The 21,281-nt window shown below is 39.2% G+C and overlaps 1 protein-coding gene across 3 annotated transcripts in view; it reads left to right on the top strand.

The window, feature by feature from the left end:
- Positions 1-20,255, top strand: part of ibtk (inhibitor of Bruton agammaglobulinemia tyrosine kinase) — a 175,515-nt gene extending 155,260 nt beyond the window's left edge. Inside the window, exons 24-28 of one of the 3 annotated variants that reach the window (XM_063040345.1) lie at positions 720-812; positions 4,510-4,671; positions 5,023-5,181; positions 7,903-8,035; positions 15,429-20,255. In XM_063040345.1, the coding sequence (XP_062896415.1) occupies positions 720-812; positions 4,510-4,671; positions 5,023-5,181; positions 7,903-8,035; positions 15,429-15,554 (673 nt within the window). In that variant the 3' untranslated portion in view covers positions 15,555-20,255. Of the gene's footprint in view, positions 1-719; positions 813-4,509; positions 4,672-5,022; positions 5,182-7,899; positions 8,036-15,428 lie in introns of those variants that run through there. The other 2 variants (XM_063040344.1, XM_063040346.1) reach the window with 2 other exon arrangements.
- The last annotated feature ends 1,026 nt before the right edge of the window (positions 20,256-21,281 follow it).

Raw genomic sequence — 21,281 nt, 5'->3', positions numbered from 1 at the left:
AGAAATAGTTGAAAAAAGTGGTTTTGATTTTAAACAGTGAAAATCTATTAATTCCAAGATATTAGAGGGATGATCATGATAAAAATGGTTACCGAGTCAACTAAGCAAATATTAAAAAGTATGTCCAAAGACATGGACAGACGAGTAAATTATAATGAGGATGTTAAAGGGGCAGAAGGAAAATGTTGAACATTAATAAATTGACTGCATTAAAAGGCGTGTCATTTTAGTTTTCATGTTAAAACTGAAAGACAGACATAAATTTAAGGGTTATATCTGCAAGGCATCTAACAAAATTAGAGGAATAGCCTACTATGCTATAAATACAGAAATCTGGTTTGACATTAAGTTTGAGAAGTGATTCAGAATTGTATTAGCCATTCTTTATGTGTCACCCAGTAATGAATGTAACTGATGTTAGAGGAGCACGTTGTGCAAAAGGTGGCCAATGTGATTGTAATAGCTCCAAGACCATCTTATTGTCCTTGCTGTTTCAGCTGTATCCTCTTTCTTATTCTTCCTTGAGTTTTTTTTCATCTTTCCTCCCATGTCAAAGCCAAGTTATCATTTGGACCTAGTACGTGCAAATACTTTGTGTTTCTTAGCTTCAGTGCTTGAGACCTGTTTAATGTTTAATTTTATTAATCCTTCTGTTATTAGAGCAGTTCAAATGTAACTCACTGAAGTCTTCCTGACAATTTAAAATTATTTTTTATTAGTCCTGCAAGACCTCCCACTGTAGGCCTACGAGCAATAATGGAAATGGAGGAAAATATGCAAAAATGTGTCAGTGCGCCAAAGACTAATGCAGGGTAAGAGCAAATCTGTAAAATCTTAAAACTAAATAATCTGAACAAAGATTTTCACTATTCTCCATTCTGCTATTTTTGCATATTGTGGAATATTATTCAAATTTGTTTTTGTTTTGTTGAAGACACATCTTCAGGTGAATTTTTAAAATACTCATCCTGAGACTGGTATTTTGCTCCTTGTAACCATGAGTAAATCCAAAGCTGTCAGTAATAACATTTCATATCATCCCATACTTTTCTATAAATTGATAAATTGGTTTATTGTGACAAGAACCAAGGTACAGTGAAGAATTTGTCTTGCGTACTGTCCATATAGATAATTCATTACAACATTTAAAGTTGTACAAGGTTAAAAACTAACATAATGCAGAATAATGTATTACAATTACAGAGAAAGTGCAGAGCAGGTAAACAAGGTGCAAGGCCCTAATGACGTAGGTTGTCAAGTTGAGAGTCCATCTTAATGTTCCCTCTGATTTTTTTTTACACCTTTGCTCTGAGTGGGAAATTTTTTACACTCTAAAAACTGCTTGGCTGTTCAAATGTTAGGAAAATTCCAGCTGTGAGAAATTAAGAAAATTTCGGCAACAAAGGCTATGTGCGCAGGAGCATTTCAGTTACTGCGTAGCCATGCTCCCGCACCGCTCAGAACAGTGATCTTATTATACTAAGGGACTGTTTGATAGATTTATAATAGGATTGAGGCTGTCTTTCAGCCTAGTGGTATGTGCTTTCAGGCACTTATGACTTCTGTCTAATAGAGGTTGGGATGAAGAGAAGAGAATATCTGGGGTGGGTGAGATCTTTATGTTGGCTGGTTTACTGAGGCAACAAAAAGTGTAGTTCATGGACAGGAGGCTGGTTTCTGTGATGCACTGAACTGTGTCCTCAACTATTTACAATTACTTTTGGACAATGGGCAAAGCAATTGCCAAACCAAACCAAACCAAGCCACGTGGATCTGGATAGGATTTTGTCTTTTGTGTATGGTTGAAATTGGTGAAGGTCAGAGGGGATATGCCAAATTTCTCTAGCCTCCTGAAGAAATAAAGGTCTGGTGAGTGTTCTTTGCTGTGACATCTACAGTTGCAAGAAGTAGTTTGTGAGCCCTTTGCAATTACTTGTTTTTTTGCAGTAATTACTCATAAAATGTGGTCTGATCTTCATCTAAGTCACAGTAATAGACAAACACAATCTGCCTAAACTAGTAACATGTGTAAACAGTTGTACTTTCATGTCTTTATTGAACACATTGTTTAATCATTCACAGGCCTAGCTGGAAAAATAATGTGAACCTTGTAATAACGGGTAGAACCTCCGTTAGTAACAATAGCCTCCACCAGATGTTTCTTGTAGCTGCTGACAGACTTGCACAACAGCGAGCAGCAATTTTAGACCATTCCTCCATACAAAAAGGTTTCAGTTCATCAATATTTCTGGGATACCTTTGTAATTACCTGGTTTGAACAGCCCTTTTCAAGTCATGCCACAGCATCTCATTTGGGTTAAGGTCTGGACTCTGACTTGGCCATTCCAAAAAAACAATTTTCTTATTTTTAAATCATTCTTTTGTTGATTTTACTCTTGTGTTTCGGATCATTGTCTATTTAAATCATCCAACTTCTATGAAGCTTCAGATGATGGACTGCTACCCTGGGATTCTCCTGTAAAATGTCTTGATACAATTTTGAATTTATTGTTCTCTCAACGATTGCAAGCTGTCCAGATCCTGAGTCAGCAAAGCAACCCCTAATCATGATGCTCCTTCCACCATGCCTCAGCTGGGATGAGGTTTTGGTGTTGATGTGCAGTGCCCTTTTTCCTCCAAACATAGCAATGTGCATTGCTGCCAGAAAGTTAAACTTTGTCTTATCTGTCCACAGAACATTGTCCTAGAAGTGTTGTGGATCATCCAGGTTGTATTTTACAAACTTGAGCCACGCAGCAATGTTGTTTTTTTGGTGAGCAGTGGTTTCCTCCATGGTGTTCTTCCATGAACACCATTTTTGTTCAGTGTTTTTCTTATAGTGGACACATGAACAGAGACTTCAGCAAGTTCTGGAGATTTCTGCAGGTCTTTTGCTGTTACCCTTGGGTTCTTATGTCCTTCAGCATTGCACGTTGTGCTCTTGGTGTGATCTTTGTAGACAATTTCTCTGACTGTGGACTGATGAACACGCAGGTATTTAGAAATGCTTTTGTAGCCTTTTCCAGCACAATGCATCTCTACCCTTTATCTAAGATCCTCTGAAAGTTGTTTTGATTGAGGTATGCTGCACATAAACAGATCTTTCGTGAGAAGAGCAGGCTCTGTCAGTAACCTAACTTTGTGTGTGTTTTTCATAGGGTGGGGCACCTCTACAACCTACACCTCCAATTTCATCTCATTGATTGGAACACCTGACTCCAAATAGCTTTTGTAGAAGGCACTACCCCAGAGGTTCACTTACTTTCTTGAAACCTAGACTATGATTGTTTAAATGGTGTATTCAGTACTGATGAGAAGTAGTACAATTGTTTGCGTGATATTAGCTGAGGCAGATGGTGTTTGTCTATTAATGTGACTTGGATGAAGATCAGACCACATTTTTTGAGGAATTAATGCAGAAAATCAAATAATTGCAAAGGGTTCTTAAACTATTTCTTGTAACAGTATGTGGCTGGAGCAGGACAGGCTACTGGTGATGTTTACACCTAGGAACTTGAAGCTTTCAACTCTCCTGACCTCAGCACTGTTGATAAAGCAGAAACATGTGCACTGCCCCCTTTCCTGAAGTCAATGACCAGCTCTTTTTTTTGCTGACATTGAGGGAAGATTTGTCATGATACAATCTCACTGGACTCATTATCTTCTTCCTGTGCTCATTATTATTTGACACACTGCCCATTATGCTGGTATCCATCTGCAAACTTATAAATCAGGGCTTCCTAATCTTTTTCTATGTCATGGACCAAAGCCATTAAGCACGGGGTGTGTGGACCCCAGGTTGGGAATCCGTGTTGCAAGTGGAATTAGACAAGAACCTGGCCATGCAGTCGTGAGTGCATAAGGAGTAGAGAAGAGAGTACAGCATTTTTTTAATGAAATAATCATATATTTTCACCATCTGTAAAATGAACCTTTCCACACAGTAAATATATATTCTGTGTATGTTGATACATTATTTTCATCACAATCCCTTTGGAGTCTGCATTGGCTAAAGGTGTTGTATTAGATTTGGCCTATATTACGTTCCAAGGAAGGGAATTTGTGCTATCATGGATATTCTAAAGCTCGATGTGCATATGATAATGGGTTATGTGTAGTATTGCCCTGATGGTAAAGATTTTATTGTTCCTGGAAACGTTCAGTTGATTCCCCAAAAGTTAAGTTCTAATAGTATGTGGAAAATTCTTAACTAACTTTCTAACCTGTCCATGTAAAATGTGGGGAGAATTTTAAAAAATTGACGTAAGATTAGTGTAAATGAGTAATTGATGGCCAGAGTGGATGTGGTGGGCCAAATTACCTATTTCTATACTATGCCTGTCCATGACTCTTATAGTTTAGAAGAGTGACAATAGTTTAAACCTTCAGAGCAGATTAACATTCATAGGACTGAAATATAAAACAATTCTTTTTCCTTTTAATATAAAAAATGTCTGCCAGAAGTGTGTAAGACTGTGAGAAAACTTTAACAATGCAACATTTCCACAGTGGGAATAAATTATTGTGCCATGGAGGAAAGCTCTCTCAGAAACAAAGGAAGATGATTGCAATGGCTGCTAAAGAGCCAAGCACAAACAGCAGACTGGACAACCCTCCCTTGAAATCAAGCCTAACTGCACAATTAACCCCATCTAAGATGGGAAGTGCTTGGTAAGATCAAGTATAACAAATTAAATTGAATGAATTTTAAATAGTAATTAAAGCTTTTGCCCTGTTTCTGTTATATGTTTGGTTAGTGTTTTGTTTGTGATGATCTTCATGTATCAGCTTCATGTCATGTGCAACTTGCCTCACTTAAATATATTTTTCCATTTTGAAGTTCTTATTGAACTTATCCAAGGTAAAAGGCTTGGAATTCCAGTTGTGAAAACCAAATATGAAAACTTGAAGATATACTAGGCTGTCAACTTTGGTATAATTGAGAAGCAGTACTGATTTATTTAGTTCTCCTTAGTTACTTTAAAATGTAATTGTAAGCACTTACAAAACATTTTTATTTAGGGCTACTCCATTCATTGGGTTCTCCTCTCCAAAATCATTCCGTGACCTATTGGTAGAAGAGAAGTCATCAGAAAGACCAGGTGATTCCCTGCTTTCCAGCTCATGGGAATACAGTTCTAAAGAAGAAGAGCACCATAACAAATATGAGCAACCAATCAGGTGAAGAATTCAAGAAAACTTTTTTTTATATTTTAATCTGTTTTAATAATGAAGATGTTGGAAATCTGAAATAAAAAATGCTTCCTGACTTGCTGGGTGTTGCATGCACTTTCTACTTCTATTTAAATTGACACATAATGAAATAACAGTATCCAGTTTTATGCAACATACATCAAAGTTGCTGGTGAACGCAGCAGGCCAGGCAGCATCTATAGGAAGAGGCGCAGTCGACGTTTCAGGCCGAGACCCTTCGTCAGGACTTTTTATGTTCAGGTTTTCTAATATAAAATTTTCTCCAAAAGCTTTACCTATATCACTAATCATTTAGGTATTTTGCTACTATAGATTGGGTCATCCATAGAAAAGCATGACCAGTTGATTTAAGTTTATTTGTTAATTTTAATAATTCAACCTTTGTCACTATTGTCTGCAGGGTTGCACAATATGTGAATCTGTTGATCCCTGTGCAAACAGTCCAATATCTTGCATAAAAACTTTCATTTCTTGAGATGTACAATAAAGTGTATGTGAAATATTCAAGAGAACTAAACTGTATTTCAGTTAAATCTTCATGTTTATGTGTTAACATTCAAAGAATTCTTCAGTCAACTTATTTACTGGAACTGTTTTGTCTTTTTATAAAGTAGCTTGAGCTCTGAAATAAGTAGATCTTGTGCAAACCTCTTTGTTCTTGGATAGCTGTATGGATCTTCTCTATGGACAGAAGAAATAAGAGCAGGAGTAGGTTATTTGACTTTTTGAGCCAGCTCTGCTATACATCAAAATGTTGATCTTTTTTTCTGCAACACCATTTTCCTGTCCTATTCCCATAGCCCTTTTTTCTCTATTTTAGAAATCTGTTGATTTTTGTTGTGAATGAATTCTGAATTTACAGGGTGGAGAATTCCAAAGCTTCACAGTCCTTCGCATGAAGACATTTTTCCCTCCTCTCCATCCACCCTAAACAGCTTACCTTTTGTTCTGAGCCTGTTGAGCTTTATTATTAACCTCCTATTTTCATCCTTTTGCTCACAAAATTTTGGTAGTGGAAGTTCTTCCCTGCTTCAAAAGGGCAATGATTATACCAGTGCCCAGGAAGAGCAGGATGAGCTGCCTTAGCGACACCTACATCAATGTAGCACTAGAGTGGCACTCACATCGACGGTGATGAAGTGCTTTGAGAAGTTGGTTATGGCTAGAATTAGCTTCTGTCTCAGCAAAGACTCTGCAATTTGCCAATTTCTACTCTAGGTCTACAGTGGTGCAATCTCATTGGCTCTTCATGTGGCCTTGGAACATCTGGACAATACAAATACTTATGTTTATTGACTGCAGCTCAGCATTTAACATAATCATTGCCACAATACTAACCAAAAAGTTTGAGCATGTGGGCCTCTGTACCTCCCTCTGCAACTGAATCCTTGACTTCCACACCAGAAGACCATAATCTATACGGATTGGAAATAACATCTGTACCTCACTGACGGTCGACATTGGTGTACCGCAGGGGATGTGTGCTCGGCCCACTGCTCTACTCTCTCTACACCCATGACTGTGGCTGGGCACAGCTCAAATGCCATCTATAAATTTGACATTACAACTATTGTTGGCAGAATTTCAGATGGTGACAAGAGGGCATACAGATGGTGACAAGAGGGCATGTATGTCCTGGATACTATGGAGGCTAGTGCCCACAATGAGCTGACAAGTTTATTACTTGTCAGCTCATTGTGGGCACTAGCCTCCATAGTATCCAGGACATCTTCAAGGAGCGATGCCTCAAAAAGGCGGCATCCATCATTAAGGGCTGCTATCACCCAGGTCATGCCTTGTTCTCATTGCAACCACGAGGAAGAAGGTATAGAAGCGTGAAGGTGCATACTCAATGATTCAGGGTCAGCCTCTTCTCCTCTGCTGTCTGATTTTGAATGGACACTGAATTCATGAACACTACCTCACTAGTTTTTTATTTCTATTTTTGAATTACTTATTTAATATACAGTTGGAAGAATAAGTTTGTAAATGCTTTGCAATTACCTGGTTTTCTGCATTAATTACTCACAAAATGTGGTGCTGAAAGTGAATGAGTCACTACCAAAGCTAAAGTCAAGCTTCATAAAGTAATTATTTCCTTTAAATATTAATGTAGTACTTAATACGAATAAAAGCTTTGTTGGTCCATCTTGAAGACCGACTTATGGTGATTTCAAAATCCTCTGTTTTTAGTGGATTGTTTATGAAATCTGTAATCATCTTAGTCTCAATTTACATTATACATAAGTGAATTCCAGTAGGCATCCAGGATAGCAAATACATTTTTGGTCTAGTGTGTATGTAACAATTGCTTATTTACACAACTTCTACCTTAAGACCTTTGTAAACCACTTTGTTAAAGTAAGTAAATCTTAGCCTTGCATTTGTGGATTTTTTTGTAACATGTATCTAATGTTATGATGACCACTTTGAAAATTGGCCCAGTGCAAATGCAGGAAATAATTTACTCTTTAAAAAGCCATTGTACTTCAAGTGTACGAATCCGAATTTAGCAAAATAGCACTTGCTAACAATTGAGAATTGCGAGATTCAGAATATTATGGGTAATCTTTCCTTTGTCGAACGGCATCTAATTTATATTCAGCAATTCTTAACAATTGTAAGGCAACTGGGTCTTGCTGTCTAATGAGGAAGTGAATTCACTTGAAATTGCTTCGTCTCCAGCAGTCCTTGGTTAACGACGGTTACCAAAAGCCAACCAACAATGACTCCAATTACTTTTGCGGCTATTGTGGAAGAGGAACGTCAGCAAGAGGCTGCACTTGTGAAGAGCAGGGAGAAGCCACTGGCGTTGATTCAGGTAATGTTACATGAAACAGGTAAACTGTTGCACAACTAACATGGTTTCCCATTCTTGTACTGGATATCATAGGCAATGAAGACAGCCTGCCAAACACGGCTTTCACTATCCTGTATACTCTGCCCTTTCTGATCATTAAAAATGCAACTCTGTGTTTACATCACAGCAACTGTGCTACTTTGATATCTACAAAATGCCTTCAATTTGAAATCCCTCACATTTGACAAACAGGAAACATTTTATTCTCAGTTGTCATCCTGAAACTACTTGCTTTTTTACTACAGTTAACTGGAAATTCAAGGGAGGTAGATCTTTCTAGAGATTATCCAAGGACATGAGAAATTGCTCACCAATGTCGAGGGCAATGGGATCATTTTTTTCCTTTTCTATACAAACCATCTGTGAATCTGTATACTCTTGGTGTCCTGATTCATACTGATGACATTTATACAGGGAGTACCTGGAGTAATTAATACATTTCTTTTTATTCCAGAATCTTCATTAGATGCTTTATGCTATGTGATTCATATATAAAATGAAACACACAAGGTGGAGGGGAATTGTATAATTAAGCCAGGTCTAGATGGGGTGCAATTGGAGTGCACTCATTGAAGATAATTGCTAGATGAAACAGACACAAGTTAAGGAAATAATTCAAAACACAGAACATATTGTCAGACAAGGTAGCAGAAACAAACATTCATCTTGAGTACTTGATACATCATTGCATACCAGTACAGATAAAGAACTGTGAAGGATCAGATCCATTTGGACTAGCACGTACAAGGAATGCCAAAAATTCCTGTGATACATCAATTTTTGGAGCTTGCCCTGGCACAGGTTCAACTGGTTGAATTACCTCCATTTATGCTACAATATCACTAATTCTTAAGTACACTAAAACTCCTAGAATCAGCACATTCTGAACTTTGGTAACTCTGAACTGACAGGGTTTCCAGACAATTGGTAAGGTTGGCCCAGCAAATGGAGTTGTTACCTCACAACCCTGACTCTGATCTGTGCTGCTTGTGTGGAATTTGCATATTTTCCATATAACTCTGGTTTACCCAGAATTTACCCTGCCCCTAGTCTATAGTGATAGAACATGAGGTGTTGGAGGAGGATGTGGGGAGAGTAAAATGGGATCCATATTCAATTAGTAGGGATGGGTGCTTGATGACTGCTGTGAACTCAGTGGGTCAGCTGGCCTGATTTTTGTGCTTTGAGACCTATAATATTACTTATTAATATCCCAAATACACCTTTAATTCATTTTAAAAAATGTGTTACATAGTATTACTTTTCCGGTGAACCCATTGTTTTAATGGAGCATGGGCACAGAGGCCCTGGTCTTTTTCTGGGAAATATAGGAAATGTCAGCTTGATAGCCAGAAGGTGAGCCATCAGGATTCACAAATATATAGCTCGCAGGCTTTCAGAATATAACCATACTCGGCTATCTATACACTTTGATAAATCTGTCTTTGACAAACTAGGTACTGAAATGGGATTTTGACCCGAGACATCAACAATTATTTCCCTCTCACAGATGCTGTTCAACCCACTGAATTCTTCCAGCAGATTGCTTATTGCTCCAGATTCCTGTATTTGCAGCTTCTTGTGAGACCGTTAAAAATCATTTGGAATGAACCTGAAATTCCATCCCCTCATATTGGAGTATTTGCATATCTAATTACATCTGAAGTTTTTGCATAACTGAGTCATCCATAAAAGCTTTTTGAAGTTGTCCTGCCAAAGGGTTTCGGCCTGAATCGTTGACTGTACTCTTTTCCATAAATGCTGCCTGGCCTGTTGAGTTCCTTCAGCATTTTGTGTGTGTTGCTCGGATATCCAGCATCTGCAGATTTTCTCTTGATTGTTGTGAGAAGCATCAGTTAGACAACACTTGGAGCATTGTGTGCAAATGAGATCATCACAGTACAGGAAGTATGTGATTATGCTAGAGACAACATAGGAAAGATTCACGGTGAATCATAAACACAAGATACTCTGCAGAAACTGGAAATCCAGAGCAATACACAGGAACTCCAGCACGTCAGGCATCATCTATGGAAATGAATAAGCAGTCAACGTGAAGGACGTTGGCCCAAAACATCAACTACTTGCCCATTTCCATAGATGCTGCCTAACTGGTTGAAAAGTGATTTTTAGAGTTTCATAAGATCATAAGGAGTGTTAGATAGTCTTTTCCCAGTATAGGGGAGACTAAAACTAGAGGACGTACATTTAGTGTAGGAGTGTAAAGACAAGGAATGGCAGGCAGGGTTGTTCCCTGTGGAGATCGGCTGCAGAGGTTTCCCAGCCAAATCAGCATGGCAGTTGTCAGTTGTCAGCTCTGGGCCTGGATGAAAGGAGCGAAAAACAAGTTGCTCGTAGGATGGGGGAAGAGGCAGAACGAGCCTCTTGCTGGATTTGGAGTAGGTGAGAGGAGGGGAGCTGGAAGCCAGGAGCAGATGGGCATTGATTTGGCCACCATTGCCGGCCCACCAACTGGAGAGTGTCGTGGTTAAGGGTCGAAACACTCTGTGAAGGTTGGGAACCACCTGCTGGCATCTGCTCCTGGCTGAAGGCTACGGTTACCTTAAAAGGTATCTGGAGAATGCACCCTAACAGGTGTATGTAACAAGTAACAAGTAGAGAGCAGAAATTAAATGTTTCTGTATATCCCTTATCTTTTTCATAGAGGGTGATGAGTATAGAGAAAGATCTGCCAGAGAAAATGGTAGAAGTGGTTACAACTACAGTTTTAAAAACACATTTGGGTAAGTGCATTTGAAAAGATTTAGAAGGGAATGAGTGAAACATGGACAAATGGAACTAGCTTAGATAGCCATCTGATCTGCTTGGACAAGTTGGGTTGAAGTATGAGTGTCTTTGTTGTGTAAAATTAGTCATAGAGTGAAACAATCACAATTCGCTTTTGGTCATTAATACTTCATTTTTTAAAATCTACTTTATAACTTAGTCAAAGCTAGATATTCAAAGGCATTAGACTCAACTTCAAACACTACTTTGTAGCTGGGGTTTTCAAAACACTAGTGAAACTATCTGCTCGTCCCATGCCCATCTGTCCAAATTTCTGTATATTCATGATGCATTACTGTTTATATTGGAATCAAACGGCGGCGGTAAAAAGTGATGATAATATAAGCAGTTGGACTAAAATTCAAAGAGGAGTTAGACAGGGATGCGTTGTCTCACCAGAATTATTTAATATCTATAGTGAAATGATTCTCAGAGAGAAATAGAAGACCTTAATGGGATAAAAATTGGAGGTGTTAACATCAACAATATAAGATATTGAGAGTGACATAGTTAATTCAGAAACAAAGGTTCTGAACTTAAAGAGGGGTGACTTTGAAGGTATGAGACGTGAATTAGCTAAGATAGACTGGCAAATGACACTTAAAGGATTGACGGTGGATATGCAATGGCAAGCATTTAAAGGTTGCGTGGATGAACTACAACAATTGTTCATTCCAGTTTGGCAAAAGAATAAATCAAGGAAGGTAGTGCACCCGTGGTTGACAAGAGAAATTAGGGATAGTATCAATTCCAAAGAAGAAGCATACAAATTAGCCAGAAAAAGTGGCTCACCTGAGGACTGGGAGAAATTCAGAGTTCAGCAGAGGAGGATAAAGGGCGTAATTAGGAAGGGGAAAAAAGATTATGAGAGAAAACTGGCAGGGAACATAAAAACGGACTGTAAAAGCTTTTATAGATATGTAAAAAGGAAAAGACTGGTAAAGACAAATGTAGGTCCCCTGCAGACAGAAACAGGCGAATTGATTATGGGGAGCAAGGACATGGCAGACCAATTGAATAATTACTTTGGTTCTGTCTTCACTAAGGAGGACATAAATAATCTTCCAGAAATAGTAAGGGACAGAGGGTCCAGTGAGATGGAGGAACTGAGCGAAATACATGTTAGTAGGGAAGTGGTGTTAGGTAAATTGAAGGGATTGAAGGCAGATAAATCCCCAGGGCCAGATGGTCTGCATCCTAGAGTGCTTAAAGAAGTAGCCCAAGAAATAGTGGATGCATTAGTGATAATTTTTCAAAACTCATTAGATTCTGGACTAGTTCCTGAGGATTGGAGGGTGGCTAATGTAACCCCACTTTTTAAAAAAGGAGGGAGAGAGAAACCGGGGAATTATAGACTGGTTAGCCTAACGTCGGTGGTGGGGAAACTGCTGGAGTCAGTTATCAAGGATGTGATAACAGCACATTTGGAAAGCGGTGAAATGATCAGACAAAGTCAGCATGGATTTGTGAAAGGAAAATCATGTCTGATGAATCTCATAGAATTTTTTGAGGATGTAACTAGTAGAGTGGATAGGGGAGAACCAGTGGATGTGGTATATTTGGATTTTCAAAAGGCTTTTGACAAGGTCCCACACAGGAGATTAGTGTGCAAACTTAAAGCACACGGTATTGGGGGTAAGGTATTGGTGTGGGTGGAGAATTGGTTAGCAGACAGGAAGCAAAGAGTGGGAATAAACGGGACCTTTTCAGAATGGCAGGCGGTGACTAGTGGGGTACCGCAAGGCTCAGTGCTGGGACCCCAGTTGTTTACAATATATATTAATGACTTGGATGAGGGAATTAAATGCAACATCTCCAAGTTTGCGGATGACACGAAGCTGGGTGGCAGTGTTAGCAGTGAGGAGGATGCTAAGAGGATGCAGGGTGACTTGGATAGGTTGGGTGAGTGGGCAAATTCATGGCAGATGCAATTTAATGTGGATAAATGTGAAGTTATCCACTTTGGTGGCAAAAATAGGAAAACAGATTATTATCTGAATGGTGGCCGATTAGGAAAAGGGGAGGTGCAACGAGACCTGGGTGTCATTATACACCAGTCATTGAAAGTGGGCATGCAGGTACAGCAGGCAGTGAAAAAGGCGAATGGTATGCTGGCATTTATAGCGAGAGGATTCGAGTACAGGAGCAGGGAGGTACTACTGCAGTTGTACAAGGCCTTGGTGAGACCACACCTGGACTATTGTGTGCAGTTTTGGTCCCCTAATCTGAGGAAAGACATCTTTGCCATAGAGGGAGTACAAAGAAGGTTCACCAGATTGATTCCTGGGATGGCAGGACTTTCATATGAAGAAAGACTGGATGAATTGGGCTTGTACTCTTAGAAGATTGAGGGGGGATCTGATTGAAACGTATAAGATCCTAAAGGGATTGGACAGGCTAGATGCAGGAAGATTGTTCCCGATGTTGGGGAAGTCCAGAACGAGGGGTCACAGTTTGAGGATAGAGGGGAAGCCTTTTAGGACCGAGATTAGGAAAAACTTCTTCACACAGAGAGTGGTGAATCTGTGGAATTCTCTGCCACAGGAAACTGTTGAGGCCAGTTCATTGGCTATATTTAAGAGGGAGTTAGATATGGCCCTTGTGGCTACGGGGGTCAGGGGGTATGGAGGGAAGGCTGGGGCGGGGTTCTGAGTTGGATGATCAGCCATGATCATAATAAATGGCGGTGCAGGCTCGAAGGGCCGAATGGCCTACTCCTGCACCTATTTTCTATGTTTCTATGTTTCTATATGCAGACGATACCACCCTAATAGCAAGTGCTGCAGAAGACCTACAAATCCTCCTAGACAAAGTAGTACAAACAAGTGCAGATTTTGGTGTAACCATCAACTGTAAAAAAAAACAAAAAAAAAACAAATGAATGGTAATATCAAAACAACAGGATACTCCCAACTGCCAATTGTACGTCTGTAACCAAGAGACTGAACAAAAGACCAGCTTTAATTACCTTGGTAGTTTTGTATCACAAGATGCTCGAAGTAAAGTAGAAATAAAAGGAATAATTGCCATTGCCAAAACCAACTTTCATAACCAACAGACACATTTCTATGACAACAAGGCTGAGGCTACTAAAATGTTACATCTGGTCAATCTTGCTGTATGCTTCTGAAACATGGACTATAACACCAGAACTCCAAAGAAACTTAGAAGCAATAGAAATGTGGTTTCTTAGAAGAATGCTGAAAATATCATATAGAGATAGGGTAACTAATGAGACAGTAGTCCAATGTGCCCATACAGAAAGATCTTTAATGAGAACATTAAATGAGAGGAAACTTAAATTCCTGGGCCATGTCATCAGAAAGGGAGAAATAGAATGCCTTACATTACAAGGCCGTATGCCTGGGAAATGTGGAAGAAGAAGGCAAAGAAGAAAATATATGGACACTGTGAAAGAACTAACAGATCTAAGTGTGCGAGATATTATTGACTCTGCGAGGGATCGTTCGATGTGGAGAGCCAAGCGTGTAATGTGCAAGGCACATGAAGAAGAAGATTACTGTTTAAGATTTCAGAGGGGAAAAACTAGTGTAGCGCCCTGTTTAAGATTTTTTTTTACTGCTAGGCTCTAGGTATTTCATTTTAGCAGTTGTAAGAGCAGTCTGTTCTGCTTTCAGCCCATATGGGTTTGAGCTGAGATAAGTGGCTTTGTTGTTCAACTTGGGAATGTGGTGTCAGCCCATAAGAATGTTGGAGTTGAGAGAAGGTTCAAGAAGATGCTGGATGGAGAGGTTTTTTTGTGAGGGACACTGGTGTGGGTCAAGGGTTTTTGGTGGGAGCTGGGAGAAGACAGGAAGGAAGATGGCTGAGGATGCCGTTCCTGTTGCACAAAGTAATTTGTGTCGATAAATGGTTTCAAGGAGGGAGGACCAATACTCCCATGGGAGAGCCTGCTTGTTCAAAATGGATTTTGAGCGACATTCGGAAGATGGTGTGTGCTTCCACGCAGACCAAGGGTCCAGCGTGTGAGTTACAGACAACTTCAAGATGAGCTCCAACTTGTGTGCACATTTGACTGTTTAGTTATAATGGGCTCTTTTTGTCTTTCATCTTTCTTTTAATAGCTCTTTGGTTAAGTTAACGTTCATAAATATACTTTCTTTATAATTCCATGCACTGTACAATCTATTATTTCTTGTCAACACGTCTTGCAGGGGGCCAGTAAATCACACAGAATTCACACAAACCGGGGTTTTGGTGGGCAAGACATCCCAACTTCACAGGTTTGGCAGGACCAAAATTGTATAAACCCTAGATGTATAGTGGGTTTCTCACCATGGAGCCCAGTGGCTGTTAGCGAGGGACTAATAAGGCACATTTCCAGAGACTCCCAGTAAAAAGGCAGAAAACTCATTAGACTCATCTTCATCACTTGTATTTTATGTCTAAAGTTGTACATAATGTGTTTATTAGCCATGTTAATGTTAATCATGTTAATGAGGGTCTGTTGCTAATGGATTTTTCAATTAACCAGGAAGTAATTTAATAATTACTGTTATCTAATGTCTCCAAATTTTGTAAGTGACTTTTTTTGTCTTATTTTCAGATTGAGGAATGTGCTATCCAGGAATTATTAATCCACTATCAAGCCTTTGACAACCCTGAAGAATTCATTATAATTGATAGATCACCACAAGGGCCCATGGCAACCCCAGTATGGAGTAAACATTGATTCTTGCCTCTTTTTGTTTAGAACTATCAATATTATATAGTCATAAAGTTAAATTGGTCTGTGCTTGATTTGTGGAAAAAAGCTACATTTACAAAAGAGTTAAAGTGTGCCTCTTTGTTAAGTACTGCAGGAGATCATTTGCTGTGTTTAATCTTAATTGCTATTATAATGTTTATTGTGCTAGATTATATTTTTCATCTGGATTATAAAGGTCTTTACACTAACATATAATGTGAAGCACTGATCAAATATTGATAGCTCCACTTCCCCAGCACAAATGTTTTCATACACACAATTTAAAGTGTACCTTATGTTGCCACATTGCAAAATCAGTGGCAGAGAATTCTGAACTGAATGGTGGGTAAATTATTGGGCACAAACTACAGAATGTTGAGTCAGTGAGAAGGAGGTAGCAGTTATTTCACAGTGATAGTAGTAAGGGGAGCTCCTGCCCTATTATTTTGGATTCTTGGCTAGCTGCAGCTCCTGTATTACAATTGCAGTTTGCAATTGCAATAAATTTCCTTGGTTGCTGACTCCTGATTTCACTTATGCTGTTAATAGTTTTGCTTGGTTGCTTATTCATACTGGTCAAAACGATAGCCGCGTTCTCAAAACAGTTGATACCATCACAAAATACTCATTCTCACTGTCAAAACAATAAATACGATGAATAATTCAATTAAAACAGTAGCACGCATTACACCACTAACACAAATAAGCAATCACCAGAACATCACTGGCAAAACACTGATCATCCTTCTCACTGAGTCATAACATGAACAGTGTAGTCAGTCGTACAGTGTGATGTTTGTTACTTTGTAGAATTCCAGAGGTCAGGACATTTAGTCCATTACTGTAAATATAACGATTACAACTCCAATCACAAATGAGGACATTGAAGGACCAACGGAATGATTACAGTATTCACTGTAATCTCAGCAGTTCACTATCTGTTATTACATGAAAGTTGAAGATAAAATTGCTGTCATCTTTAGGGGGAGAAAACATAGTGATGATGGCATCCCTCTGTCTCAAAGGACAATGGACAAGTCTGGGTGGAAGGTATGTAGATCTTGAGATACCTAGTCATCAAGATCCCCCTCTCAGCCTCACCGGTGTACTCCAAAGGAAAGCAAAGCAATTTGCTTGGCACCCGCTTGGCTGCAAGAGCTGCTAGAAGGATGTTCAGCAATGTCCAGCCACCTTGGGGACTACACTCTGGATTTTCTATCTTGGTTTACTCCTGTAGCCTTTGTCTCTCTTCCGAGGCTGCCCACAAAGCAGTGGGGCTATTTGACCATAGCTGGGGATCTGGTTCATGAGCACCAGGATGTGTCTACATGCCGGTGGGCCTGTGTTCTACGTGTGCAGGGGCCAGACCTCCTCCCTGTCCTCTGTAGTTCAACCTGAGTCTGAAGGGTATTCAGTTTCCATGTGTTGCCAGCAAGATGGCTGTACATGAGGCTTGCTGTAGGAGAGGCTATGTTCTGCCAGGGAGAGACTTTCACATTCATCTCTCCTTTTTGCAAGACTGCTAGCCAGCGGTGGAAGCTGAAAGCGAGAGCGACAAGCACTACCCACTACACTACCATACTAGGTGCGTCACACAGCCATACATCTCCGATAACACATGCAGTGCAATAATGTTCACGTCTGATATATTCTGTCCCTAATGTTAAACCACATCTTTTCATCGGCATCACAGAGAATATGCTTCCTCGCGATGCAGTGGGGGAAATACCTGCTCCAGCCCTGGTTTTTTGACATGGTGATTGTATGTCATAGTGCCCATTAGCAGTATTTGATGATAAGGATGCTTGTCATGGACCTTCCATCTCTGGGGGAGGAAAAAAAAACTCTACAGTAAGTTTGAGAAATGGGAGTATGGTGGAAGGAATTCCACGCTCGTGCGTAGATGAGCTTGAAACCACTGCAAGTGAGTGGTGGAAAGATACATTGTCCCATATGATGACATTGTGGGCCATTGATCTTGACGTCTTGTTCCTCCTCGGACAATAAGAGTTACCTGTAAAGCACATGGAATGTGCTTGGAAAGGAATCTGATATGGTGTGGGATGTTACATGGCCTAATCATTGGGAGATATGCTAGAACAGCAGTGTCTAGTATGGCTGCACACATGGTAATGTTTGAACCTCTGTCATTTTCCTGGACTGTCGTTCTTTGCCTCGCACCATTCCTTCCTTGCTGCTTGTCTTGGACGTACAGTATTGAAGCCAGCTTCATCAATGTGGATGAATTTGTGTAGCATCACATTGGACTCTAGTTCTATTATCCTCTGTAATTGCAACAGAGAAGATGGAAAGTGAAAGACATAGAAGAGTGAAAAGGAATGAAGTACTTTGTAAAGCCCACATGTACAATGCTGACAACATATCTGTACACACAGTACAGATACCTCAGTTCCTTAACCCTGTCACTGTTTCTATCAAAGGGCACTACGTAGGTATGTTTCAGTTCGATGTGGTGACATTCCAACACTATAAATTGTCAATATACTGACAATATTTGAGAAGATGATAAAGTCTGCAATTACAGCTGTCTGTATTTCATGCAAGTGTATGGCATTGTTCATTAACACCATCTGAACAATTGTTGCTTCTTGTTAAGCTTCGAACACCTTGGCTTGCCCGTCCGCCTGAGGTAGTCTTGCAATTCTAAGATATATTTCAAATGAGTGCGTTTACTGTAGCGCATTATTTGTGGGGGGAAAAAATGGGTGTCAAATGCATTTGTGTAACATACATTTGCGATGTGATTTCTTACCAGATTCTCATTCCTGAGTGTAGGGATAATTGATACCACACATGAACATGACACATTAGCTGCACTTTTAGACCAGCCTCACTCATGGACAGGCCATGATTTAGGACATAGTCAACAATAGCTGCTCATATGTCATTAGAGATCTCTGTTCTTCCCACCTCTCTCCCATTGGCTCTTTCACCATGCATCTGAACTCATCCCCATCCCCATCAAGCTTGTGGATATTCTCTCCTTTTGTTTTACATGTTCAAATAAACCTACAGGAACTCCAACCATGTGCGTCAGTGGGCTGATTGGTGTATCAACAGATTTGCAATGATAGCTTAATTCCTTGCAAAGTGGAACCACTTTGAGTCAACGATTTGGCATTGATTGCTGTCAGCTGGGGGCATTTGATTATGTTTTGCTTGACCTGATACTTCCAATTGATTTTTGTGCCTTCTGATGTTACTAGTGTTTTGCAAAAGCTTCGTTAGCAATTGAGATCTGTGTACATGCAGTAAGAAATGGTTGACTGTTGTGCTGAAGTGGTAACTGTTTTGCTCAGATGGAGTTTAGAATTGACCACGTGCACTGCAGACTTGATCAGAAGTGTCTAGGCAACTGAGAAAGCTATTTGTTAGGAGATCAGGTGCCTGATAACAGGGAAATTTAAATTTGTGGGAAAATGAATTCATTCACATTTGATAATTAACTACAAACAATGTTGAAGTTTTACAAGATGTCACCCAGTCTCTGGAAGCTCTTGGTCACTACTGTTTATGATGGTTTTCAACTTGTGCATAATTAATAAATTGCTATGATTATTTTTAATAACTTCAATTTTTGTTAGTTTCACAAAGAATGCAATTTATTATAAAAAGAAAAGCACAAAAAAACTCATTTGTGGCACATTATTCTTCCTTTCATAGTTGTTTTAAACCTAAGTAAATTAAACTCCCGTTCCCTATTGCTGACACCAAGGTTGCTTTTACCATTTTAGGCCTGGATACAGGGATGTTGGCAGCTTAGCTTGACTGTGTTCAGACTTGAGGTTGCAGCCTTTTTGACAGTAATGGATGCTACTTACATTTGGCAAGCAGAGTGTGTGAGTGCTTAAGAAACTCCTACTTAAGAACAAACCGTGATGCACATGGCTTTTAATTGAACTTAATAGGATCTGATTGCAGTTGTCTAAATGGAGACATTACTGTTAGGTGTTGTATATTAAAATGTTACCAGTCCATTGTAGTTCAACTGTTGTGTTGGTTTTTAGAAGTGCTGAAATAAACTTCTAATGGAAAATATGTTTATATAAAAATGATCTGATGAAGAATGATTTTTTTTTCCTGCTGTTGCTAATTTGTGAACTTTTAAGCTTGCACTGCTTTGAAAGTTATAATTTATATTTATGCATTCAATGAAAATGAGAGTGAGTTTCAAATTGTCCAGTAGGTTTGAACATTACTGTAAGATTATAAGAGGACTTAAATTGGTATGCTATCTAGGACTCCCACAATATACATCATTTTGAAGCAATGCAGGTATTTTGTGGTTTTGTGTTTGACAGATATTACCCTAATTGTGTAGTTACTCATGCATGATTTGTTTGTTAATTTATTTGTATTTGCACAAATGAGGTTGGAGCTGTTGACTTCCCTGTACTATTAACAAAAATAATGTGATTTTGGCTCTGCCAAGTAAAATGTTTGCTCTTCCTAATTGTCCATTTGCAGATTAAGCATCTCCAATTATAAGAAGAATCATTGCACAAAAATGCCTTAATGGCACTTGGAAAGGGGTAAGGGCAAATAAATATAATTCTTAAGATGCAGTGTTCATGATCCTTGAGTCTACATTAAAACAGAATCTTGTAAATGGGGTTTAACCATGATGGATGGCAAGCTGATGCAACAAAAGCAATAAACATCCACTTGAACAAATATCAGATGATTTTTTTTTAATATAACATTATACATGTTCCTTAATGCTTGATTAACAGGGTAAATACAAGCAGGCTTTTTCCACTGAGGTTGGATGTGTCAACTAAAACCAGAGGTCATGGGTTAAGAGTGAAAAGTAAGAAGTTTAAGGGGAGCATGGAGGGAAACTACTCAGAGTGGAGAGTGTGAAATGAGCTGCCAGCACAAGTGGTGCATGTGAGTTCAATTTCACTGTTTAAGTGAAGTTTGGATGGGTCCATGGATAGTAGGGGTATGGAGGGCTATGGTCTGGGTGCAGGTCGATGGGAGTAGGCAATTTAAAAGATGTTGGCATGGATTAAGTGGGACAAAGGGCCTTTTCTATGCTGTACTTTTCTATGACTCTATGACTCTAAAGTTCCTGCAACCTCAGCAAAAATTAGTATATTTTGATCTTTTCAATTCTGTAGCTCATTTGTAATGTATTTAAGTCTTGACCACAATGTTTATTATCACTTTTTCAGAGCAGTCCCAGTATGGTTCAAATGTTTGACAATCTTCTGTAGTGCCAAATGGATGATTTGAATCACTGAAGACTTTTCTTGCACTAATATCAAGTCTCCTAATATTGCTTCAAACAAACTGGAGAATTATTTAAATATTTGGGTGTATGCTATCCATCTGGGGGAAATCACATGCACTGATACAACAGAGGCACACATTTTTTTTTACAAACTACTAATTCTAGTTGTGTTTCCTCCACTGGAGGAGGAAGAATTGACTCATTTTGGTTTTGTTGCCAATTAGCATACCCTATTTGCTCTGACAACTGCTAGGCTTGCAGCAACCAACTGTGCACCTTTACGATTTTTTTTATCTAGTGAAACATTTCAAGGTTCTTCACTGACAACTATGACACAAAGGGATTTGGAAATGTTAATAGATTGGAGGCATAAAAATTTATCAATGATTTGGTTTAAAGAAGTACCATGAGGTACGAGAGAGATTTGGGCACCTTCCCTCTCCACTTCTAGTCCT

Source organism: Mobula hypostoma, chromosome 2, assembly GCF_963921235.1.
Source record: "Mobula hypostoma chromosome 2, sMobHyp1.1, whole genome shotgun sequence".
Lineage (NCBI taxonomy): Eukaryota > Metazoa > Chordata > Chondrichthyes > Myliobatiformes > Myliobatidae > Mobula > Mobula hypostoma.
This window is presented reverse-complemented; position numbering and strand designations above follow the sequence as displayed.